We start from the raw sequence: 27,292 nt of genomic DNA on the forward strand, positions 1-27,292 counted from the left end.
TCTGGAATGCAAAAGTAGGAAGTCAAGAAATACCTGAAGTAACAGGCAAGTCTAGCCTTGGAGTATAAAATAAAGCAGGGCAAAGGCTAACAGAGTTTTGCCAAGAAAATGGACTGGTCATAGCAAAACCCTCTTCCAACAACACAAGAGATGACTCCACACATGGACATCACCAGATGGTCAATAATGAAATCAGACTGATTACATTCTTTACAGCCAAAGATGAAGAAAGTCTATACAGTCAACAAAAACAAGACCAGGAGCTGACTGCAGTCAGATCATGAACACTTTATTGCAAAATTCAGACTTAAATTGAAGAAAGCAGGGAAAACCACTAGACCATTCAGGTATGACCTAAATAAAATCCCTTATGATTATACAGTGGAAGTGAGAACTAGATTTAAGGCATTAGATTTCATAGACAGAGTGCCTAAAGAACTATGGATGGAAGTTCATGACACTGTAGGGGAGACAGTGATCAAGACCATTCCCAATAAAGAGAAATGCAAAAAGGAAAAATGGTTGTCTGAGGAGGCCTTACAAATAGCTGAGAAAGGAAGAGAAGCTAAAGGCAAAGGAGAAAAGGAAAGATATACCCATCTGAATGCAGAATTCCAAAGAATAGCAAGGAGAGATAAGAAAGCCTTCCTCAGTGATCAGTGCAAAGAAACAGAGGAAAACAATAGAATGGGAAAGACTAGAGATCTCTTCAGGAAAATTAGAGATACCAAGGGAGCATTTCACACAAAAATAGGCACAATGAAGGACAGAAATGGTATGGACCTAATAGGAGCAGATGATATCAAGGGGTGGCAAGAATACAAAGAAGAACTATACAAAAAAAATCTTAATGACCCAGATAACTATGATGGTGTGATCACTCACCTAGAGCCAGACATCCTGGAATGTGAAGTCAAGTGGGCCTTAGGAAGCATCACTACGAACAAAGCTAATGGAGGTGATGGAATTCCAGTTGAGCTATTTCAAATCCTGAAAGATGATGCTGTGAAAGTGCTGCACTCAATATGTCAGCAAATTTGGAAAACTCAGCAGTGGCCACAGGACTGGAAATGGTCCATTTTCACTCCAATCCCAAAGAAAGGCAATGCCAAAGAATGCTCAAACTACCACACAATTGCACTCATTTCACACAGTAGAAAAGTAATGCTCAAAATTCTCCAAGCGAGGCTTCAACAGTACGTCAATCGAGAACTTCCAGATGTTCCAGTTGGATTTAGAAAAGGAAGAGGAATCAGAGATCAAATTTCAACATACCTTGGATCACATAAAGTTCCAGAAAGAGAGTTCCAGAAAAACATCTACTACTGATTTACTGATTACACCAAAGCCTTTGACTGTGTGGATCACAACAAACTCTGGAAAATTCTTCAAGAGATGGGAATACCAGAACACCTAACCTGCCTCCTGAGAAATCTGTATACAGGTCAAGATGTAACAGTTAGAACCAGACATGGAACAACAGACTGGTTCCAAATTGGGAAAGGAGGACATCAAGGCTGTATACTGTCACCCTGCTTATTTAACTTATATGCAGACTACATCATATGAAATGCTGGACTGATGAAGTACAAGCTTTCATACCAATAACCTCAGATACGCAGATGATACCACCCTTATAGCAGAAAGCAAAGAGGAACTAAAGAGCCTCTTGATGAAAGTGAGAGTGAAAAAGCTGGCTTAAAACTCACCATTCAAAAACTAAGACTGTGGCCTCCAAGCCCATCACTTCATAGCAAATAGATGGGGAAACAATGGAACCAGTGACAGACTTGATATCCTTGGGTTCCAAAATCACTATGGATGGTGATTGCAGCCATGAAAGTAAAAGATGCTTGCACCTTGAAAGAAAAGCTATGACAAACCTAGACAGCATATTAAAAAGCAGAGACATTACTTTGCCAACAAAAGTCCGTCTTAGCCAAAGCTATGGTTTTTCCAGTAGTCATGTATGAATATGAGAGTTGGACCATAAAGAAAGCTGAGCACCGAAGAACTGATGCTTTTGAACCATGGTGTTGGAGAAGACTCTTGAGAGTCCCTTGGACTGCAAGGAGATCAAACCAGACAGTCCTGAAAATTCATTGGAAGGTCTCATGCTGAAGCGGAAGCTCCAATACATTGGCCTCCTGATGCGAATTAACTGTCTCAATGCAAAGGACCCTGATGCTGGGAAAGATTGAAGGCAGGAGGAGAAGGGGACAACAGAGGATGAGATGGTTGGATAGCATCACTGACTCGATGGACATGAGTTTGAGCAAATCTGGGAGTTGGTGATGGACAGGGAAGCCTGGTTTACTATAGTCTATGGGGTTGCAAAGAGTCGGACACAACTGAGTGACTGAACTGAACTGTTTCTTCTTTGCATATCTTTCTTTTCAACCATTTTCCCTTAGCTATTTTCAACTAATTCTTTATTGTCTTTTTATTCTCTTGGATGATTTTCATTAAATTTTTATGTTAATTGCCTTTTTGTTGGGTTTCATGTAATGAAGTCATAATTTCTGAATGAACTTTATTTCACCTAAAATTCTATTTGCAATTATTTGAATTTCAGTATGAAATTTCTGCACTTTCTCACATCCCCAAATGGTTGTTTTAAAATATATAACAAACTTCAGAGTGTATTACAATTCTCTTCTGTTTTATAGTTGATTTGGGGAGTAATTGTCTTCACTGAAGTATTCTAATTCTTGCTTTCTGTTTTATTACAGTTTAGTTCAATCTGTGAATTTCATGTGGCTTATAAAATTCAAAGTTCAACCGGGCCCTCTTTTGTCAGTGTAGCCAAGTATAATTTCTTTTTTTCTTAATCTTATTTGACTGTTAGAAGAAGGGTTGTATAATCTCCGATTAAGTAATTGTTTTTGCCTTTCAGCATCTTACATTTTCTTCTTTCCTTCCTTTTTTGCCCCTTTGTCACCCAACCTCCAAAAGGTGACTCTCACTCCTTTTAATCTTCTCCTACACAATTCCCTTCAGAAGCTGCCATCACATATCACGTGCTATTTGAACTCATTCTCTGTAGACTTAGACATTAGATTTAGACATCATTTATATTTTTAGTCTTAGTAGTGTTTGTTGCTCAATTTTGTCCGACTCTGCGACCACATGGACTGCAGCCTGCCAGGCTCCTCTGTCCATGGAATTCTCCAGGTCAGAATACTGGAGTGGGTAGCCATTCCATTCTCCAGGGGAATCTTCCCGACCCAGGGATCAAACCTGGGTCTCCAGCACTGCAGGCAGATTCCTGTCTAACTCACCAGAGACTTAAGTCTATTTATCCAGGTTTTTTTTTTTTTTTTTTTTTTTAACGATTTTAGGCTGCCTTGTATCTACCATGTAATTTTTCCAAGACTGTTTCATTTACCATAAAAAGTTTTCTGTTGAGAACTTGAGACATGACCTGTTTTATTTTTAACTTGCAGTAATTTCATTGTAGAGTTTCTCTGTCTTCTAGTTATGTTGATTTCTTAAAATTATTTTTTTATTGAAGGATAATTGCTTTACAGAATTTTGTTGTCTTCTGCCAAACGTCAGCATGGGTCAGCCATAAGTACACACATACCCTCTCCCTTTTGAGCCTCCCTCCCATCTCCCTCCCCACCCCACGACTCTAGGTTGATAGAGAGCCCCAGTATGTTTCCTGAGCCACACAGCACATTCCCGCTGGCTGTTCACCATATGGTAATGTGAGTTTCCATGTTACTCCTTCCATACATCTCACCCTCTCCTCTCCTCTCCCCATGTCCACAAGTCTATTCTCTAATCTGTTTCTCCATTGCTGCCCTGTAAATAAATTCTTCAGTACCATTTTCACTAGATTCTGTATATATGTGTTAGTATACGATATTTATCTTTCTCTTTTAACTTACTTTACAGTGTATAATAGGCTCTTGAAAACTATCATTTGTCTTGTTATGGATTGTTTCTGAGGTTCTGTGGGGAAGGCCAGTTTTATGTGGCCACCATTATATTGGCTCCCCCAAAGTTATATTTTTATTCTTTTTGACTGGCACTGACAGATAAGTATCAAATGTTTTTCAATGAGCCAACTTGTGGCACTGGTGAGTTTTTAAAATGTGTTTGTTTTCTATTTCCTTAATTTCTTATTTTATCTTTATTATATCCTCTCTTCAGTTGAAAAAAAGTTCCTCTTTTTCTCACTTTTTGAGATGCATGCTTGCATAGTTCTTTAATTTCCAGGATTTATTCTGCTGTATTTTTTAAGATTATACATTTTCCTCCAGAGATTATTTAATTGCATTCCCACACGTTGCTACAATACTTTCATTTTTAATTGAAACTATAGTTGAGGTACAATATTATATATTATAGGTGTACAATATAACTCACAATTTTTAAAGATTATATTCCATTTATAGGTTATTATAAAACACTGGTTATATTGTGTTGTACAATATCTTATTATTGACTCACTATTTTTAAAGATTATACTCCATTTATAGGTTATTATAAAATACTGGTTATATTGTGTTGTACAACATCTTGTTATTGTTCAATTCAAGATATTTTCTACTTTCCCTTATGATCTCTTCTCTGGTCAGTAACTCATTCAAAAATATATTTTTATGTTTCCAAATACATGATTTTTTTAGTGTATTTTGATTTATCTAATTGTCTTGTAGGCAAAGAATATATTCTGTATGGTTTAAAATATTAAAAAAATTTAGATTGCTTTATGCATAATATGTAATAACTTTTATCAATGATTATTGCAAAAAGATTTATCTATGTATGTCTATTAGATCAAGTTGTTAACTGTGCTGTTTTATTCCACTGTTCATAGTTCTAGGGTATCTCCAGGTACTGTACTCCCCAGTATCCCATTGTTCTGTTAATGAGCACAGTTTATGATGACTCATATCAGCAAGTCATTAGCAAATATTTAAGTGCCTTTGCAGATATAAATCCGTGTTTATTGCAGAAGTCACCGAAATCAAACCAACACTGTTAGTGTTATACATGACTAACAAATACAAAATTTATGCCAAACAAATTGGTGCTACTTCAATATAATTTCTACATTTGACCCATGCATATAGGTAAGAATAAGAGCTGTGTTAGAGATCGTACCATCACTGCATGTGAAATAGATGGGGTAACAGTGACAGATTTGGGCTCCAAAATCACTGCAGATGGTGACTGCAGCCATGAAAGTAAAAGATGCTTGCTCCTTGGAAGAAAAGTTATGATCAACCTACACAGCACATTAAAAAGCAGAGACATTACTTTGCCAACAAAGGTCCGTCTAGTCAAAGCTATGGTTCTTCCAATAGTCATGTATGGATGTGAGAGTTAAGCCACAAAGAAAACTGAGCACCACAGAATTGATCCTTTTGGTGTTGGAGAAGACTCTTGAGAGTCCCTTGGATTGCAAGGAGATCAAACGAGTCAATCCTGAAGGAACTGGAATATTCATTGGAAGGTCTGATGCTGAAACTGAAGCTCCAGTATTTTGGCCACCTGATGTGAAGAACTGACTCACTGGAAAAACCTCTGATGCTGGGAAAGATTGAAGGCGGGAGGAGAAGGAGACAACAAGGATGAGATGGTTGGATGGCATCACCAACTCAGTGGACCTGAGTCTGAGTGAACTCCAGAAGTTGGTGATGGACGGGGAAGCCTGGCTTGCTGCAGTCCATGGGGTCACAAAGAGTCAGACAGGACTGAGCGACTGAACTGAACTGAACTGAGAGATGGAACAAACAAGTAAAACCAATGGGATATACTGTTAAAAATGAGGCATGGAAAAATACAAAATCAGATCATTTTAAAAAACATTCTAAATTACAATTCATTTAAAATATTTTAGATTGTGAACTTTTCAGCAATTTACAAAATCTGTCACAATAAGCTGTTTCCCATGGCTAATTATTGATAAAGTTGGTGAGTGATGTGTGCCTAAGACTGGTCCTCTTCTAGTTTGAGGGGAAAAAATTCTGAAATCTGTCATTTCTTATTGTTCCTAAGAAGATACCTGTCAGGGTCTGAAATCATGCCTCTTCACTTTGTGGAGATTCATGCCACTGCTGTCACCTCGGGTATCACATCACTGGTATCATGACACAGTCTTTCACTGGAAACTGGGTTTTTCTCAAATACACAGTCTCTTCCATTTCCTGATTAGTCTTGTAAGACAACACTTCTATGTTATGTATCTTCAATTTCTTTATGAACTGCTTCAGTTTCCAGGTCCTCAGCTTTACATAATCTACATCATTTCCTAATAAACATTCATTTTCTAGTAGCCCTTCTTCTGCTGGTGCATGTTCTTTCTACTTCTGTTTTCTGAATGTTTTGTCTGTACTATTTCATAAAGCAGTGATTAAATTGGCTCTTTGACTTCATCTTTAGTGTTCTTGGAATCTGATTCAATGGGGACCTCTACTAATGACTCTAGATATTTCTTAGATTGATGACACTGAAGGAGACCTCTTTATGTCCTAATACTTGAGCATCATTCCATTAAATCTTCCACCGCCATCATCATGAATGTTTCAGTTTCCTAGAGTTTCTTCATGTTGAACAAGACCTAACAAAAGTTAACAACTAATGCTCAGATTTTAAACAATATGACTACTGTAAACAATATGAAGAAAAAACTTTCAAAAACTTTCTACATCTCTCCACTTTCATGTCTTCCATGCTTTAAGATTTTGCAGACATTTTTATTGGCTGACACCTACAGCTGCTGCTGTCATGCTTGGCATTCTTGTATGGAACCATCAGTTCAGTTCAGTTCAGTTCAGTCACTCAGTTGTGTCCGACCCCTTGCGACCCCATGAATTGCAGCACGCCAGGCCTATCTATCCATCACCAAATCCCGGAGTTTACTCAAACTCATGCCCATAGAGTTGGTGATGCTATCCAGCCATCTCATCCTCTGTCGTCCCCTTCTCTTCCTGCCCCCAATCCCTCCCAGCATCAGGGTCTTTTCCAATGAGACAACTCTTTGCATCAGGTGGCCAAAGTACTGGAGTTTCAGCTTCAGCATCAGTCCTTCCAATGAACACCCAGGATTGATCTCCTTTAGGATGGACTGGTTGGATTTCCTTGCAGCCCAAGGGACTCTCAGGAGTCTTCTCCAACACCATAGTTCAAAAGCATCAATTTTTCCGTACTCAGCTTTCCTCACAGTCCAACTTTCACATTCATACATGACCACTGGAAAAAGCAAAGCTTTGACCAGACGGACCTTTGTTGGCAAAGTAATGTCTCTGCTTTTTAATATGCTATCTAGGTTGGTCATTACTTTCCTTCCAAGGAGTAAGTGTCTTTTAATTTCATGGCTGCAGTCACCATCTGCAGTGATTTTGGAGCCCCCCAAAAATGAAGTCTGACACTGTTTCCACTATCTCCCCATTTATTCACCATGAGGTGATAGGACCAGATGCCATGATCTTAGTTTTCTGAATGTTGAGCTTTAAGCCAACTTTTCCACTCTCCTCTTTCACTTTCATCAAGAGGCTTTTTAGTTCCTCTTCACTTTGTGCCATAAGGTTGGTGTCATCTGCATATCTGAGGTTATTGATATTTCTCCCGGCAATCTTGATTCTAGCTTGTGCTTCTTCCAGCCCAGCATTTCTCATGATGTACTCTGCATATAAGTTAAATAAGCAGGGTGACAATATACAGTCTTGACGCACTCCTTTTCCTATTTGGAACCAGTTGTTCCATGTCCAGTTCTAACTGTTGCTTCCTGACCTGCATACAGGTTTCTCAAGAGGCAGGTCAGGTGGTCTGGTATTCCCATCTCTTTCAGAATTTTCCACAGTTTATTGTGACCCACACAGTCAAAGGCTTTGGTATAGTCAATAAAGCAGACATAGATGCTTTTCTGGAACTCTCTTGCTTTTTTGATGATCCAGCGGATATTGGCAATTTGATCTCTGGTTCCTCTGCCTTTTCTAAAACCAGCTTGAACATCTGCAAGTTCACAGTTCACATATTGCTGAAGCCTGGCTTGGAGAATTTTGAGCATTACTTTACTAGCGCGTGAGATGAGTGCAATTGTGTGGTAGTTTGAGCATTCTTTGGGATTGCCTTTCTTAGGGACTGGAATGAAAACAGACCTTTTCCAGTCCTGGGGCCACTGCTGAGTTTTCCAAATTTGCTGGCATATTGAGTGCAGCACTTTCACAGCATCATCTTTCAGGATATGAAACAACTCAACTAGAATTCCACCACATCCACTAGCTTTGTTCATAGTGATGCTTTCTAAGGCCCACTTGACTTCACATTCCAGGATGTCTGGCTCTAGGTGAGTGATCACACCATTGTGATTATCTGGGTCGTGAAGATCTTTTTTGTACAGTTCTTCTGTGTATTCTTGCCACCTCTTAATATCTTCTGCTTCTGTTAGGTCCATACCATTTCTGTCCTTTATTGAGCCCATTTTTGCATGAAATCTTCCCTTGATATCTTTAATTTTCTTGAAGAGATCTCTAGTCTCTTCCATTCTGTTGTTTTCCTCTATTTCTTTGCATTGACTGCTGAGGAAGGCTTTCTTATCTCTCCTGGCTATTCTTTGGAACTATGCATCCTTTTCTCCTTTGCTTTTTGCTTCTCTTCCTTTCACAGCTATTTGTAAGGCCTCCTCAGATAACCATTTTGCCTTTTTTGCATTTCTTTTCCACGGGGATGGTCTTGATCCCTGTCTCCTGTATACAATGTCACAAACCTCCGTCCATAACTAACCCTTAATGTACAATAGAAACTGTGAGGGGATGCCTCAGGGAACTCCAGAAATAAACAGCAGTGGGTATAATAATTGTATCGTCATATATTGCTTCTATACTAGTTTTTACACATCTGGGCTTCCAAATAAACATACACTCTTTTTCACTGTATTTTTTATGTTTTTTACTTTCCCATAAAAGTAAACAATTTGGTATTTTCCATCTTTTTATAAATTTGTGCATCAAGAGTAGTTTCTCTCTTTTATCTATAGTTCTCCAATTCTCTCTTTAACCGTGTCTAATTCACTACAGGATCAATTTATGTTGTTATTTTCCAGTTCTGAAACTACATTTTCCTCAATTTTTGAATTTTGCATTTTACAATTTCCAACTTATCTGCAAAAGTGTTAGCTCATTGGGGTTTTTTTTTTTTGACCATTTTGTGCCTACTGCCAATGTCCAAAATCAATTTGTGAGTCTTTTTGTTTTTTTCTCATTTATGGTGTCCATCTTTGTTTGGTTACTGTTGACTGTGTATTAAGCACTCTATTTTAAAAGTTATTGACAGAAATAATTTGAGCCTTATTAATATATTATTTTCCTCCAGAGAGATTTTCTTTGTATCTGCCTGGTGTCCTGGAAATGATAGCAATCTTGGGTCACTTTAACACTGGTTAAAGACTTTTAAGTTTTCTCATTTATTCTGAAGCCAGTTGTAGGTTTTTTTTTTTTTTTTAAACTATTGATCTATGATTACCTTTAAGATGCCAGCCTTCAGGTATTTAGCCCAAAATAGTGGGTGGTTTTCAAAGATCAATTCTAATTTTTGATGACTTATACCTATGAGACTAGCAAATGTTCAGTTAGAGTAGTTTCCCTTTTCAGAGCAGCAAATTCCTATCAGGCCAAAGTGACCCTAAGTACTGGCTTACATTTTAAAGTTTCTAACCTTTCATTGGTTCAGTAATTTCTCCCCACTTTATGAGCTTTTTGATATTAAAAAATAAATATTAATCTAGTTATTTCCATTGGAAATATTGTCTCATGTTACTTAGTTAGCTTCCATTACTGGTAGGAAAATATCAAGGTTTATCTTGACATAAAACTCTATGCTTTAGTTTAAATAAGTATGGTTTATGAATTTTTGCATGACAAGAACTTCAGAATTCTAATATAGATAGCTAGGCAAAGCATATAGCCTTGCCATAAATTTATAGCCTTAGATGGAAAAAAAAAAGCATCAGTGCTTTCAATAATAATGTCCCCTTTCCAAGCTCTCACAGGACTTATCAGAAGGAGCAATGGATTCTTTGAAGAGTCTGGAGATGGAATAAGCAAAATTAACAAATACAAATTCTCCTTACTATTGAAATCAAATTCTCTATTTCATCTGAATTTAGAATAGTTCAAAACAGGGAAAATCTCCCCCAATTTAACGCCGTGATTTTCTTATAGAAAAAAATGCAGACAAGAATAGACATGAAGTCCTGGCATGGTGGATGGTATCTTGAGTAAAGCAGACCCAGATATATTGTGAGTAACCTTTTTATTCCACCGCCACACAGCCTAGTATACCTGATGACTTGTGGGAGGTATGCTCCTTTCTCTCTGTGGTGGAATCAGAAAAGGGAAAGGGAGAGGTGGGAAAAGGAGAAATCACCTTGAGAAACTAAAGATAAATTTAGGGAGATCAGCTTTAGGAAGGAATAAATACAAGAGTTATAAAAATGCAAATAGATTCCTTGAAGGTATCCATAACTTTACTGCTAATAGACTTTTTTTTGGGGGGGGGGTGACGAAAATGTTCAAAAATTAGACTGTGGTAATGGTTGTACAATTCAGTGAATAGCCAAAGAAAAACCCCATTGAATTGAATACTTCAAATGGGCAAGTTTTATGTTTCGTAAAATAAACCTCAGTAAAGCTGCTTAAAAAAAAACATGTCATATTTATGTATCTCTGGAGGAGTCTCCAAGTAATTTAAACATTAAGAGTTTAAAGTCTATTAAATCCATATATCCAGCTTTCAAGTTTGACTTTATCTTTATGGTCAAGTCAGTTACTTTACATCACTGGGTTTCAGCTTTCTCAAATAATATGAGATAAACGCATTGTCTTGTCTAGAAGCAGGAACCAAAACATTTTTTTTTTTTTCAATTAATACATGGTAGGAGTGCTCCAGGTGAAGTGTAGGATACAACAAGGAAAAGACACTAATGGGAATGTGGTTTCAGCTGAAGTCTAGCTTTACTCTCTTTCTTCAAGGACGTCAGTCACCGGCAAGTCTGAGTGGTCATGAGGCAGGATGTACTGTCCAGCTGGCAGCCGTCAAGACACCTAGTGGCCACTGCCCGCTGCTACTGGGGAGGGTGCGCTTGCAGGTAGCGGGGGCCTGGGTTGAATATACCATCATAGCATCATCCACTACTCACTCCTGTCCCACAGTGCTGTTGTAGGGATGCACAGACAATGAGACTATGCAATGACTGTGAACTCCTGCACAGGGCCTGACATGTAAGGAAGGAGTACTTTATAAATGGTAGTTATTAAAATAAAAAACTTACATGTTAGTTGACTAGCAATGCTGTGATAGTTTCAGGTATATAGCAAAGTGATTCCATTATACATATACCATTCTTCTTCAAACTCTCTTCCCATTTAGGTTATTACAAAATACTGAGCAGAGTTCCCTGTGTTATGCAATAGGTCCTTGTTGGCTATCCATTTTAAATACAACAGCGTGTACATGTCAATCCCAAACTATCCCTCTCCCCACCCTTACCCTAGTTCTTTAAGTCTGTGAGTTTGTTTCTGCTTTGTAAATAAGTTCATTTATATCATTTTAAGCACTATCGACAATATTTTTCTTTCTCTCTTACTTGACTCAGTATGACAGCTATTTGTTTACAGGACTTAAAATATCAAATACAAAATGAAACAAATTGATTACAAATATTACATAACCCATCTAGTAAGAAATTCTTACTGTAGATGTTGCTTCCTCATCAAATGTATATGGGCGATTTACTGAGTGCTCTCCATGATGCGGTTGGGAAGGAGTAACTTTCAGTGGGCTCGTCCAACCTAAAAACAAAAATGTATGTGGTCTGGGTACATACATATGAAATACATACATACAAAATGCAATCGAAATTTATTTTTCCACCAGAACTGTTTTCTACTAGAAAGCTGACCTTAGTGGTGTTTATTTTTCGATGGATTATCTAAAAACTTTTCTCATTGAGAACAGAACAGCTCTGAAATTTGTATATTAGGATAATTATAATAGTGTACAATTATCTGATACTTATTACTTATTATTGTTAGAGGTCTCTTAGGTACTATTAATCTGTATATGTGGATGTAGACATGTTGGAGATGGTGGTGACACAAAGGAGTTTACTATGTAGATAATTAAACCTAGTTATAAGAGACTAGCAAATATAAAAGCTGCCTTCAACAAATATTTACTGCCCCATGAATGAAAGAGGATGAATATTTAAAGATGGAAAACAGGTTTCCTGGTTTTTAGGTGCTCATGAACGAATGGAAAAACAGACATGTAAGTAAGTAATGCAGTATAATGTGTTAACTCTAGTAACAGTTGAGCTCTGAGTGCTGAGGGAGTGCAGAGGACAGACATCTAATCCAGCCAGATTGTAGGAAGTTAGGAACATCTTTTCGACAAAAAGACCTGACTTCATCTGACAACTGATTACAACTCGGATAACAAGTGGCAGAAGTAGAGTCATTCCAGACAGAGGAACAGTATGTGCGATGGCAGGCGAGACCTGCTGAGCAATATCAAAACTCATGATAAATTACTGAAGGTTGGGTATAGCTAACATCTTGAAATGGCAGCCAGCGAATGGTAGAAGATAAACAAAAGAGGTCAGCCAAAGTCAGGACATGAAAGTCTTGGACTTAACCTTCAGAGAGATGGACATTACAAAGTCCTTATTCAGAAAGACTGGTAACTTTGCAAATTACTCTGGTTTGGACAGGAGACTAGTGTAGGTGTAGATAATGGTCGTACCACAGAGATCCTTTTCCTACGGCACGGGGGCTTCTAATTTGGTCCTCTACTTTTTAGTTTGGGGCTTTCCTGGGAGTTCAGTTGGTAAACAATCTGCCTGCAATGCAGGAGACCCTGGTTCAATTCCTGGGTCAGGGAGATCCAATGGAGAAGGGATAGGCTACCCATTCCAGTATTCTTGGGCTTCCCTGGTGGTTCAGCTGGTAAAGAATCCACCTGCAATGCGGGGACCTGGGTTCAATCCCTGGGTTGGGAAGATCCCCTGGAGAAGAGGATTACCCACTTTAGTATCCTGACCTGGAGAATTCCAGGGACTGTAGAGTCCATGGGGTCGCAGAGAGTCAGAAACGACTGAGCAGCTTTCACTTTCAACTTTTCAACTGTTTACCTTTGCCCTATAAATTAATCTAACTTAGCAAATGATGCACTAAAATGTTAAAATTTGGGGCTAGGTGGACAGTACATAGATGTTTAAACATAGATGAGAAGAGTTAGACGGGTTTGGGATAACACAGGAGTACCATGGTTACCATGGATACCAATCTGGTGGAGCTCTATAAGAGAGGGCTGCAATTCTTAGGGTTTAATAACATATATGCTTGCTGGCTAAGATGCCAGTGTGACTTCATGAATTATTTGACCCCCTCTAAGTCTTATTTTCCTCACCTTTAATGACTGTTGTCACAGTTGTAGAAACTGTCAGTTGTAAAAACCACAACTATATTTAAAGGAACTGGCAAATTGGCATGGAGTCCACCACTTTATTAATTATCAATTAGGAGCTGTAACATCATTAGTACCGATAGAAGTAACATCATTTTCATAATGATGATGATGATTCAGTCAGTGTTTAACCAAGGAACTCAGGACAGAATCTGAAAAGAGAAGCGGCAAGGGAGGGCTGGAGAATGGGGACCCTCTGTGGATCCTGAAGGGAAGGCAGACAGAGTAGCATGTGAGAAGGCCTTTAACAGCACTGCTGACTGTGAAGACGAAGCCGGCTGTGTGACAGGGCTCTAGGAGCGCAGTGTGTCCCCTGGACATCAAAGAGCAAGGAAACGGGTGTCTCAGATGTCAGGGACTGAATTCTGCACAACTGGAATAAACCCCACAGCAGATTTTCCCCCAGACTCTCAAGATATAAACAGAGTACATCTTTTTTTTTTTTTTAATTATTTTTTTTTATTTTTCAGGGGGTTTTGTCATACATTGATGTAACTCTATGGCTGATTCACATCAAACAGAGTACATCTTGATTGTGGCATCGCTGGATCTCAAACAAAGAACAGAGTGAATCTTGCCCAGTTTCTGACCCACAAACTTGTGAGTAATAAATATGCTTCATTTAAAGCTGCTAAGTCTGTGGCAGTCTGTTACAGTAGCAGGAAAAATTAATACAGAGGCAGAGGCGAGAGCCCAAGAGGCAGTGCTGATTTCCAGAGTCATCTCAGTTTTGAGAATGAGAATTCTGCGACTCAGCTGGCCAAAGAAAATCTTCCAGAAGATTCTCACGCTGACGGCAGACATGTGGCACTTTTTGGTATCCTCTGATTTGAAGCAATTTTTACCAGACACTTAGAAACAACAAAAGAAAATAGAAAAACAAGAAAACTACAATTCTGATTTTAGGCCAGAGCAGAAGTAAACAGGGCCATGAATTACAGCTACATTGTATTAATACCTCAGGGGCATCACACTTGCATCTAAGTATGACGATGCCCTTTGCTTTTCTGTTTTAGGGTCTACTGCTGCGCAGCAGACACCTCCAAACCTGGCCATGTAAACCACCATTCTCATCTCCTGGGATTCTGAAGCTCTCTGTGTGAAATGGCACAGCTCCGATAGCTGCAAAGGTCCAACACAACCTCACTCACAAGGCTGGCAGGCTGGTGTTGACTATCAGCTATGAGCTAGGCTGGGCCTGAAGACCAGGGCCTGTTATTTTTTTCCTATGGATCTAGATTGGGTCTCTCACAAAATAGTGACTGAAACTTCAGGGGAGGAATCCCAAAAGGACCAATCTTAACGTGCAAGTACTTACCAAGCTTTCCCTTGCATCACGCTTGCTAATATCTTATTGGTGAAAGCCACTCACGTGTCTAAGTCCAGAGTAAAGGTGAGAAGGAAAGAGACCTCATTTCATGGTTAGAATGGTAGCAAGCACACATCAGAAGGGGGTGAACTACCAAAAGCACTTTGGGGAAAAGCTACCAGTCCATCCTAAAGCAGATCAGTCCTGGGTGTTCATTGGAAGGACTGATGCTGAAGCTGAAACTCCAATACTTTGACCACCTCATGGGAGGAGTTGACTTATTGGAAAAGACCCTGATGCTGTGAGGGATTGGGGGCAGGAGGAGAAGGGGACGACAGAGGATGAGATGGCTGGATGGCATCACCAACTCGATGGGCATGAGTTTGAGTAAACTCCAGGAGTTGGTGATGGACAGGGAGGCCTGGCGTGCTGCGATTCATGGGGTCGCAAAGAGTTGGACATGACTCAGCGACTGAACTGAACTGATTACACACCTCTCCTTCATAACCCACAGTCTCACTTCACCACTTTCATACTATCAAATACATATCTAAGTCTTTTTCAAGGAAAGCACTACAGTATTTCCTCATTTATTAGATATTTAACATGTTCAAAATTGTGATTTTTTTTTACATTGAATGGGTTTTGTACGTAACCCAAAATTATATGAGTCTGGAAGAGTCTATCATGAACACTATTTTCCTATAAGCTTTGTTATATTTATTATAAAGTATTTCCATAATATGCTGCCTTTAAGGAAACCAAAACATTACAAGAAAGATTCGAGGGCTATTCTATGTATTTTTTTAAAATTCATGTGTTATCTCTCCTCTAATGGTTACACTAGGTTTCTAAAAAAAAAAAATACACACACACACACACACACACATACACACACACATAATACCCTTTGTAAGTCATTTTCCCTAAATTTTCTCTCTAAATATAGCAAAAGGTAGGTGAATTATGTTGATACTTTTAAAGAACCAAATTTAGGTTTAGTGTTTTGTTTTTTTTTATTTTTGCTATTTTTCTATTCTCTATTTTATTTCTATAAACCAAATATTTGATCTTCAAAATGTATGATGCAAATATTGACAGACTTTAAGGGAGAAACAGCTGTACAATAATAGTTGAAGACTTTAGTACTCTACTTTCAATAATGAATAGAACAGTCAAACAAAGATCAGTAAGGAAACAGAGGACTGAACAATAATTTGATCCAACAGACATATACAGAACACTCTAAGCAACAGAACACCCAAGCAGAACACATATTTTGCTCAGGTGCATGTGGAACATTCTCTAGTCTATACTGTAGGTGACAAAGCAAGTCCTGGTAAATTTAAAAGGACCAAAAGCAAGCAAACTATATTTTCTGATCACAACTAGAAAACAATAAAATTAAATAAAATTAAAAATTGATATATGAAAATTAAACACCACACCCCTAAAAAACCAATGGGTCACAGAAGAAATAACATGGAAAATTAAAAACTATCTTGAGACATGAAAACAAAAATACAACGGAAGTTATGGGATTCAACAAAAGTAATGCCAAGAGGAAAACTTATAGGTATATAAATGCTTATATTAAAAAAGAAATAGATCTCAAATCAACTACCTCAACTTACACCTTAAAAAAACTAGAAAAAGAAGAAACTAAACCCAAAGCCAGAAGAAAACAAAATGATAAAGATTAAGTCAGAGATAGAACAGAGCATAGAAAAATAATAGAGAAAATCAATGAAAGCAAGAGTTGGTTCTTGAAAAAAAATCAACAAAATTGATAAACATTTAGCTGGGCTGACTCAGAGAAAAAGAAAGAAGACTTAGATAACTAAAATTACAAATGAAAGAGGGGACATGACAGCTGATGTTTGTCAGAGGAGGTCATTGAGAAGCTGTGACCACCCACTGGCCCATGAGCTGAACAGAGGCAATCCAAGACTCCTCGTCCCCTCCCCTGTTCATAGAATGTATGCTCGGCCCACTGTTCCCACAGTTGGAGCTGTCTCAAGGATACAACATAGAGACTAGAGTATGGTTGTTGAGACCACAGTATACATAATTGAGCCCTGTCAAGTCATCTATGTAGGCTTTAAGATTCTGGCAGGCAGGTGTGGAGATCTACTCATCTTGAGGCAACTATGACAAGCACCATAAACAATTTCTCTGCTCATTAAACCTACCACCCACCCATCTGGGGTGTCTGCCTCTTTCTATTTGCCCTTTGAGTACAGGGTCCAGTTCTGTATTTCACCCGAGGAACTCCTGAGATTTTGAACCAACAATTTTATAGAAATAAAAAGGACTATAAGAAAGTACTATCAACAGTTGTATACCAAGTAACTTTAAAATCTTCATGAAATGGACAAATTTCCTAAAAACACATAACCTACCAAGACTGACTCATAAGGAAACAGAAAATATAAACAGATCTGTACCGAATAATTTTCTCATATGAGGTACGTAAAGTAGTCAAATTCATAGAGACAGAAAGTACACTGGTGGCTAGCGGGTGAGAATGGGGACGGTAAGGGAGTTGTGTTCAATAGACATAGATTTCAGTTCTGCAAGATGAAAACTTATGAATCAACAGTTGTGGCCACTGTACAATTATGTGCTTAATACCGATGAACTACACACTTAAAAATGGCTAAGGTGTTTATTATTGAGGGAAGGCTTGCGTACCCCCAAATTCATGGTGCAGCTCTTACTAACGATATCATGATATTTGGAGTGGGGCCTTTGGGAAGTAATTAGGTTTGGATAAAGCCATGAAGGTGTGGCTCCCATGACAGGATGGAACCAGGTACAAAAAAACAACTGAACAAAGTTAAACTTCTCAGTTCAGTTCAGGGCAGTTCAGTCACTCAGTCATGTCCGACTCTTTGTGACCCCATGAATTGCAGCACGCCAGGCCTCCCTGTCCATCAACAACCCCTGGAGTCTACCCAAACCCATGCCCATCGAGTCGGTGATACCATCCAGCCGTCTTATCCTCTGCCGTCCCCTTCTCTTCCTGCCCCCAATCCCTCACAGTATCAGGGTCTTTTCCAGTGAGTCAACTCTTTGCATGAGGTGGCCAAAGTATTGGAGTTTCAGCTTCAGCATCAGTCCTTCCAATGAACACCCAGGACTGATCTCCTTTAGGATGGACTGGTTCGATCTCCTTACAGTCTAAGTGACTCTCAAGAGTCTTCTCCAACACCATAGTTTAAAAGCATCAATTCTTCAGCACTCAGATTTATTTATAGTCCAACTCTCACATCTAAACATGACCACTGGAAAAACCATAGCCTTGAACAGACAGACCTTTGTTGGCAAAGTAATGTCTCTGCTTTTTAATATGCTATCTAGGTTGGTCATAACTTTCCTTCCAAGGAGTAAGCGTCTTTTAATTTCATGGCTGCAGTCACCATCTGCAGCGATTTTGGAGCCCCAAAAAATAAAGTCTGACACTGTTTCCCTTGTTTCCCCATCTATTTCCCATGAAGTGATGGGACCAGATGCCGTGATCTTAGTTTTCTGAAGGTTAAGCTTTAAGCCAACTTTTTCACTCTCCTCTTTCACTTTCATCAAGAGGCTTTTTAGTTCCTCTTCACCTTCTGCCATAAGGGTGGTATCATCTGCATATCTGAGGTTATTGATATTTCTCCCGGCAATCTTGACTCCAGCTTGTGCCTCATCCAGTCCAGCGTTTCTCATGATGTACTCTGCATATAAGTTAAATAAGCAGGGTGACAATATACAGCCTTGATGTACTCCTTTTCCTATTTGGAACCAGTCTGTTGTTCCATGTCCAGTTCTAACTGTTGCTTCCTGACCTGCATACAGGTTTCTCAAGAGGCAGGTCAGGTGGTCTGGTATTCCCATCTCTTTCAGAATTTTCCACAGTTTATTGTGATCCACACAGTTGAAGGCTTTGGTATACTCAATAAAGCAGACATAGATGTTTTTCTGGAACTCTCTTGCTTTTTCGATGATCCAGCGGATATTGGCAATTTGATCTCTGGTTCCTCTGCCTTTTCTAAAACTAGCTTGAACATCTGCAAGTTCATGGTTCACGTATTCCTGAAGCCTGACTTGGAGAATTTTGAGCATTACTTTACTAGCGTGTGAGATGAGTGCAATTGTGTGGTAGTTTGAGCATTCTTTGGAATTGCCTTTCTTAGGGACTGGAATGAAAACAGACCTTTTCCAGTTCTGTGGCCACTGCTGAGTTTTCCAAATTTGCTGGCATATTGAGTGCAGCACTTTCACAGTATCATCTTTCAGGATGTGAAACAGCTCAACTGGAATTCCATCACCTCCACTAGCTTTGTTTGTAGTGATGCTTTCTAAGGCCCACTTGATTTCACACTCCAGAATGTCTGGCTCTAGGTGAGTGATCACACCATTGTGATTATCTGGGTCATGAAGATCTTTTTTGTACAGTTCTTCTGTATAGTCTTGCCAGCTCTTCTTAATATCTTCTGCTTCTGTGAGGTCCATACCATTTCTGTCCTTTATCGAACTCATCTTTGTGTGAAATGTTCCCTTGGTATCTCCAATTTTCTCGAAGAGATCTCTAGTCTTTCCCATTCTGTTGTTTTCCTCTATTTCTTTGCATTGATTGCTGAGGAAGGCCTTCTTAGCTCTCCCGGCTATTCTTTGGAATTCTGCATTCAAATGGGAATATCTTTCCTTTTCTCCTTTGCTTTTCGCTTCTCTTCTTTTCACAGCTATTTGTAAGGCCTCCTCAGAAAACCATTTTGCCTTTTTGCATTTCTTTTCCACGGGGATGGTCTTGATCCCTGTCTCCTGTACAATGTCACGAATCTCCATCCAAAGTTCATCAGGCTCTCTATCAGATCTAGTCTAGATAAGGTTAAAATAGGATAAAACATCAGCAATATAACCTTTCAGGATCTTGTTTTGATATCTACGAAAGCCCACTGGAATGTGATATAATTAATTCTGATAAGATGTCCTTCTTTATCATAATGTATGAGAAACTATGCATATGAAATCTTAAAATCTGAAAGTGCTTATTATTTATGAAAGTGAAAGTGAAGTCGCTCAGTTTTGTCTGACTCTTTGCGATCCCGTCGACTGTAGACCACCAGGCTCCTCCGTCTATGGGGTTCTCCAGGCAAGAATACCGGAGTGGGTTGCCATTTTCTTCTCCAGGGGATCTTCCTGACCCAAGGATCGAACCCAGATCTCCCACATTGTAGGCAGATGCTTTAACCTCTGAGTCACCAGGGAAGCTGGTCAATAGTCATTATAATTAATGACTATTTCCAGAATCCACAACATCACTGAAAGCACAGGACAAATTATATCAAATGCAACTCCTAAACTTTGACTGCCCTTTGAACTGTTAAAAGCAAGTAACAGCTACTATTAATTAAATGCTTTACCAGGGTCCACAAAGTTTGCTAAGTCCTTTGCCTATCTTAGCGAATTCAATTCTTATAATTTTATAAGAAAAGTTACATAGAAAGGAACTGAAAATTCTGAACTTTGCTTAACTTTCTAACATCTAACAAGTGTTACTATTTCTTTCCTTTCTGTCAGATATTTTCACATGAATAACATTATATAGCACTTGCTACTATTTTATAAAGTATAACTAGTATATCAATTGTACAAATAAGGATACACAGGCACAGAGATGAGCAATGGCTCCTGGGTCATACTGCAAGTAAGCTTTCTGCCAGGATTTGAGTACACAGAGTCTGACTCTAGAGCTTATCTTCTGAATTCTGCTGCACTGACCTAAGCAGTGACATACAGAGGCTAGATGAGCTCTACACTTGGTTCTCAGTGTATATCTGTTAACCCTACTTGAGTCATAGGTTAGCCTTAACAAAGTATTTCTTCAACCTCTAATGTGCTGAAATGTTCTGACAGTTCACTCTTAGAAAAATTCACTTCCCCCCAAATCAACAATGGTCTTAAAAATTACACTAGGCTGCAATTTTCTGCTTACAAGCAAAGTGACATACTTGTCTAAAATAGGACAATGAAAAATAATTTTGATTCCTTTAAAGAAGTGTTCTTGACAATGACTATTTTTATTATACACTGAAACACTAGCAAAAGACTGAACTCAAGCTCCTTTCTTGACAGAGAATTGAGTCACTAGTGCAGAATCAGTGAATATGTACTATGGCGGTGAGATTGACATGAACTCATCAGTGGTTCCTTCAATGTGAAGTGCATTTGCTTCTTGTAATATCTTATTACTCTAGATGGTATTTCCAATGAATTATAAAAAAATAATTGACCTCCCTGTGGTTCAGTGGTAAAGAACTGTGGGTTCGATCTCTGGGTTGGGAATATCTGCTGGAGAAGGAAATGGCAACTCATGCTAGTATTCTTGCCTGGGAAATCCTATGGACAGAGGGACCTGGTGGGCTTCAGTCCATGGGACTGTGGAGTCAAACATGACCAAGTGACTGAACATGACCAAGTGGCTGAACAACAACAAAAATAATTCTTTCTTTAAAAAGATACATTTAAAAGATGCATTTAAAAAGATGCATTGTTTCCATGAAAATTCCTAACTAAGGAATTTCCCTAAAGCCACCTGCTGAGGCCACACCTGTAGTGCACATTAAAAGCCTAACTATTACTCTGTACTTCTCTCTCACTAAATTGCTCTTATCTCATTCAAAAGTTGGCATCCAGAGTGGGTAGCTTGGGACCACTGCCTTGTGGGGCTTTGCACTGCTACTACCTTTTGCCTTTACCCTTATTCCCTTCCCAGTCCCAAGTGCCTATGGCTTCCCTTCATGGAAGAATGGCAGGAATTGTTGAGTTCCCACTGCTCCGAAAAATGGTGATGTCACAATTTCTCCACACAGTCTCCCTAGGCCTCTGGTCTGTGGTTGGGAGCTCCAGAGGAGCAGTGAAGTGGGCGCACCCTGCTAGGGCTAGAGCAGGCTCAGCATCTCTTGCTACAGAACCTGGCCTTTTCCTTTCCCATACACTCAAACGTGTTAATCTCTTTTCACTCCCTGCCTGTCAGACATATTCCATACAGAACACTGCCTATGGTTTTTCTCTGAGAGTGTTTCTCAGCACTTCTGGACCAGGCTTGTGACACTCTCTGGGCATCTTACAGAGAATTCATAAGGTGCAGATGTCAGTAACTGGTCATCAATTCTGCCCCCAGGGCTGTGGTGGAGTAATTTATGCAGGGGTTGCCTCTCTTCAGTTCTGGTTCTTACCAGACCCTCAAGTTTACTTTCAACTACTTTCTCACTGCATTTCAGCCCGTGTAAACTTTTTGATAATCATCAACAAATTAATTTTTTTCAAGGGAGACAGATAAGGTGGCATGATATGCAATTATCAGAGTTAAATACATTCCTTTGTGGCAAAATTAGGTTATTTGTATGTTTAGAATAAGTTATCTGATATACACCAGATAATTGTCACTTACACCAATAAATGTACTTTTTGGAAACCATTTTTTTTTTTTTTACAAACAGGTTTATAAAAAGCTTATCATTCTTACTACATTTTCCTTACAGTCTGTAATTTAAAAATAAGAGTTCCTTATTTGGTTCTTTACAGTTTTATGTCAAATGAACTATTAAGTACTGAATCAATCTTAGATACATACTTTTCTGTCATCTGAAAGTTTTAAACATTACAAAGCCCATATCACTTCATTTACCTCCAAGTCTTGCTCTGATGGAAATGTCTGGTACTGCCCTGGAATTCCATCTTCTGTCCTGTTTCAGTTCTTCTAATAAAATGGTTTTCCTTTTTAATGTCGTCTGAAATCCTGTGTCTGGCCTGGGAACTCGATTTTGAGGTTTCACATCACTGAAATCCACTAGGCTCGGTATGGTCCTGCCAACACCAGGCTTCAGCTCAGCATCGCCACCAGGACTCAAAAACCCTGAACAGACGTCATGTAAGGGTACATCATCCCGAAGCGGAAATAACGGATAATCTGGCCCATACGGCGGTGGATATGGATAGTGTAAATGATAGTCCGGCAGGACTGAAGGGGGATAAGGGTGAAATTTAAGAAAAGTAGGGCTGCATTTCTTCTCCATTCTGCCATAGTCATGTCTGTCCTCAACTCCTTTCACAAAAGGCATGTTCAGCTTTCTTAAGAGAGCGCAGTAGTGGGGGTAATCTATGTTCTCAACAGCCTTTGTTCTTGAAAGGAAGGATCCTTCAGAGATACTTATCTTTCCAGGTGTGAGCTGTGAATATGTATCCATGGCCTCTCACTTTAAAATTGTGGATCACAGTATATTAATTGTTTCTGATGGCTCCTTTCTCTTTAACTAAAAAAACTGTTATATTTCTAATCACTGAGGACTGGTTAAACTAACAAGAGTTATTGATTTTGTTTTCTCAATGCCAAATGAGTAAAATTTTTTTTTAAAGGCAAATATTTTTTCTCCACTAAAGGAAGTATAGAACCAGCACAGAAAAAACAAAAAGCAGAGCCCAGGTTGCCTGGCAACAGTTAGAACTCTAACAATCTATCACTACATACAGCATAATTTAATTCCTAGGTAACACACTGTATCACTATATACATTATAATGTAATTCTTAGGAAAAACAATTAAAATAGACTTATTAGTAAAACTTCCATGATAATTTCTTCAGCACTGCTTAGGAAAACTGTGCTCATTTATTTTTCAATTTTTTCATAAGTTGATACTTTATGGGTAAATGATATTCAGTAAAGGGTATAAATAAAGTGGTTAATGAATAGGCAACATATTTTTTAAAGTATTCTCTCGTATATTTTAAGTATTTTACCTCATAGATATAATAAATTACAAAACATGCTACCTATAGAAATGTAAATTAAAAAGAAGTGCAAAAGATGGACATATATTACACTAAGTTAAATCAATATATCTAATTTTAAAAGAAACTTTAAATTTATAATCAAAGCATGGGTTTATCTTTTACATGTACTACATTAGCCTTACTTACCTTTTTTCTACCGTGATGGACAGAGTAAGAGCAATGAGGTTCTTAAACTCATTTCAAGAAAACTACAGTAAGCACCAGCTATTAGTTCAATGCCAAAAAAAAAAAAAAAAAAAAAAAAAAAAAAGACATCATCAATACACTGTTCATTTAATAGCTCATTTCAACTAGATAACTTGGTCTTGCACGAAAACAGCTATCAAAGGAATTCCACAAAGTAGAAGGTGGGCATGAAACTCACACTATCCTTATTGGAATAAAAAATGCAAATACAAAGGGCAGACCTACCTTCTGATTTTCAGCAATCAGCTTTCATCTTTAGAATCACACCATGTATTAACTAAGATTTCCAATATTACTTTTATTCTCAGGTTGAATATTAGGAATTTACATAGCAAACTAAGGTAGGAGGGACTGGTGAATTGAAGCAATTCTTGATGACAGAAAACAGAGATCTCAGGATTTTGCATGGTATGATAGTCTTCTCTACCCTTTGTTTACTAGAGGTCCACAGTCCAAGGTCATTTGTTAAAAATCATGTTGTGCAGGTTGACTTGTCTATAAAAATTAAAGAAGTTTTAGCAGAATACATACCAAACACAGTGATTTATTGAGTACTAGTCACTAAAATTTGTCTTCTAGGTGTGCTCAAACAAGTGCAAGACCTTGACCAAAATGCTGGTTGGATCTAAATCATCCAGGTCTCTGTTTACTAAGACAAGCCTAGACAGGTAAAATTCACTTTAGGAGTTCATACAGATTAGCAAGCAATTCTAAAGAAGTGAATCTACTCAGTGGAATAAACTGTACTGCACACGTTTTACCTATTAACACCTGCATAAATATGGCCAGAAAATCCAGGGAATATGCAGAAATTTCAATTCCCTTTGCTAGTAAGAACCAAGGACTTCTTAAGAAGTAGTCCTTAAGAAATGTCTCCATCATGGTCCTGGTCCTGGTCTCAAAAGAACTCTGCACTCCTTTCTACTAGATGTTTCCTTTTCAAAAAAATTTATGACTACTGGAATGCTTACATTATACTAGAATCTAGCCCTGCAGTTGAAGTTAAAACATTTGCAAAACAGACACAATCCTTGCTCTGAAGATACAGTATGTACAGCAGTTCAGCTGAAAGACAGCAAGGAGTCTACCTGTGGTGCAACCAAGATATACCCGAAGGAATCACTACTGGAGTCACTCTACCAAAGAAGTGTGGAGGTTAGGCTGTCAGTTTGAAATTCCTCTTGCGCAAAGGACACCCAGAGATGGCTTTCAGTCCATTCTAGTTCACTCATACCTTCCTTTTATACATGGTTATTAGGCATTATGTCTTCAGTTGCTTAAATTCCAGTCATCCAAGTATTTGAATTAATTGCATATTTGCTTCTATTGTAGCTCTGCTCGTTAAGTAAATCCTTTCTGCTGCAGAAATGCAGAACACTCTAACTTGTTATGGCTATAAACGAACGCCCACTTAGGGGGGACAGGTGGTTTTATGCATCTTTCTAAACTCAGGTGATAACGTTGCATGCGGTCAATTCCATACAAGGTTGTTTCCCTGTTCTTCCCGTCCAGGCTCTTCAGGGGCTCAGGGTCCACTTCCACTCTCGCCTGCTGTGTGGGGGCACCCATCTCTCAGTTCAGTACATCTCAGGGTACTGGCAGCCAAGGTCAGGAGAAGCAGGCAACCCTCCGGGGCTGCACCAGCACTCACTTCCCTGACTCTCACCCTGCAGTCCGGGTTTGGCCTTGACACTCAGATTCGGCCAGGCAGTCCCTCGGCCCACGGACACCCGCGAACTGCGGGGCCCGCGGCTCTTCTCTGGCTCCAGAACCTTCCATAGGTCGTCTATGCAATCCGGGTTCCCTGAGCTGCTGTGACATCCCGAACACGAACAACACCTAGAAGCTCCATGGGCGTCGGGCCGACGAGGCCCACTAGCCGAACTGTCAGCCCCGCCCCCGCCCTGCCGGAAACTACCGCCCTCTTTCCGGCCACCCTTCCGGCCCGCATCCCTCCAGCTTCCGGCGGGCGGGTGTGCGCGCGCCGCCTAACGACCTTCTGGGCCGACGGTCTGCAGGCGGCGGCGGCGTGTGAATGGAGGCCTCGGCCCCGGGCCGGGCGCGGCGGGGCTGGCGGCGGGCCCGGGCCGCGGGGTCCCCGCTCTCCCGGGCCGCGGTGGTCCTGGTGGTCTCCGCGCTGGTGCTCTGGGCGCCCCCGTCAGGTGAGGCGGCGGCGGGCGGCGCAGGGCCGCAGCTCCCGGAGATTTGTGTGTGTCACACGTGCGCCCTCTGATGGGAAAGCCTGTCTCACGGGTCCCGTCCGTATATTTAATAAGATGTAAGTGCTCAGGAACCAAGGACTTGTCACATTTATGTCTAGACGGGCGAGGTTATTGAAACACCCACCGCTCAAGGCTTGAGGTCAGACCGGCTGTTAATAACCCCTAATCAGCCCCCGGGTCCTTTGCCGGCTTTCCACGATATTCTGGGCTCTGGATTTAAGTGTATTTCAAAGCCAGGAGACATTCTGGGGCTTTGTCACTTCCCGTGGACCTGGAGCTCCATCTGTTGGTTTTAGCTATAAAGTACAAAGACTGGGATTTTAAAGTTTTGATATTTTGCTGTCGTCATTTGTTTTCTGCTTTGTATCCAGAAATCCGAGATACTTCTTCACTTTTCAAAATACAGTTAAGATACTGAAGGGAGAGCTTAATTAAACGGTCGTCATTTAACCAGAAAGGTTTTGGCTGCGTTATTTTGCGTTCAAGTTTTAGCCTTTTTAGAAATATTTAATAAAGTGTCTACCAGAATTGAATCACAGAAAGGATAAAAAAGGTGTGTTTAGATAAAAGCTGTGGAGATAAGGGGCGATGAGAAAAGAATCCCACCAAGAATTTGAGTGAGGAAGGGCTGCATACGTAGGCAGGGATAGGAGAACGGAAAGAAATGGAATGAGTAGATGTTACAAAATATGCCGAAGTCTTGGCATTAGGTGTCCAAAGGTCATTGCAGTGTAAGTAGACAATAGCCAATAGCCTTTAGTTACTTATGTAGGAGAAGGATGCTTCTTGACCTTGGCCCATGATCTTATATTAATACTAGATACAACTGTGTATGGTGTGTCTTTTGATCCAAGAACAAGGTCAGGCTTGAGGGTGTAAGACAGAATAAGAAGGCTGTATCTTAATATGTAAGGTATGAATAGTGAAGGCAACATTTATGTAGCATTTTATAGTTTGTACAATAGTCCATTTAGTTCCTACAATAAATCTAGAATTTAGTCTCATTTTACAGATGAGAAAACTGAAGCTCCTGGAGTTTTAAGTGACTTTCCAAACACTCATTAGTGGAAATTGGGATTTAAATACAGGTCATCTAACTTTGAATACCATACTCTTCTTTGTGCTATACCCACTCTCTGTTAACAACAAAGAGGACTTAAGTCCAAGTTATGTTGCATTTTTTTATTGTTCTTCTTGTTCTGTGCACACACCTGTGTCCATCACATTAGCTTGTTCAAGCATAACTGAACAATATC

The 27,292-nt window shown here is 39.4% G+C and overlaps 2 protein-coding genes across 3 annotated transcripts in view; one reads left to right on the plus strand and one right to left on the minus strand.

The window, feature by feature from the left end:
- SPMIP7 (sperm microtubule inner protein 7) overlaps positions 1–23,022 on the minus strand; it is a 62,592-nt gene extending 39,570 nt beyond the window's left edge. The window contains exons 1-2 of the mRNA XM_065938694.1: positions 22,464–23,022; positions 11,707–11,804 (exon numbers count right to left, since the gene is read on the minus strand). Of these exons, the coding sequence (XP_065794766.1) occupies positions 11,707–11,804; positions 22,464–23,022 (657 nt within the window). The remainder of the gene's footprint in view (positions 1–11,706; positions 11,805–22,463) is intronic.
- A 2,775-nt stretch (positions 23,023–25,797) lies between these two features.
- ZPBP (zona pellucida binding protein) overlaps positions 25,798–27,292 on the plus strand; it is a 114,725-nt gene continuing 113,230 nt past the window's right edge. The window contains exon 1 of one of the 2 annotated variants that reach the window (XM_065939718.1): positions 25,798–25,976. In XM_065939718.1, the coding sequence (XP_065795790.1) occupies positions 25,850–25,976 (127 nt within the window). In that variant the 5' untranslated portion in view covers positions 25,798–25,849. Of the gene's footprint in view, positions 26,093–27,292 lie in introns of both variants that reach the window. The other variant, XM_065939719.1, reaches the window with a different exon arrangement.

This window comes from Muntiacus reevesi, chromosome 6 (assembly GCF_963930625.1).
Source record: "Muntiacus reevesi chromosome 6, mMunRee1.1, whole genome shotgun sequence".
Classification (NCBI taxonomy): domain Eukaryota; kingdom Metazoa; phylum Chordata; class Mammalia; order Artiodactyla; family Cervidae; genus Muntiacus; species Muntiacus reevesi.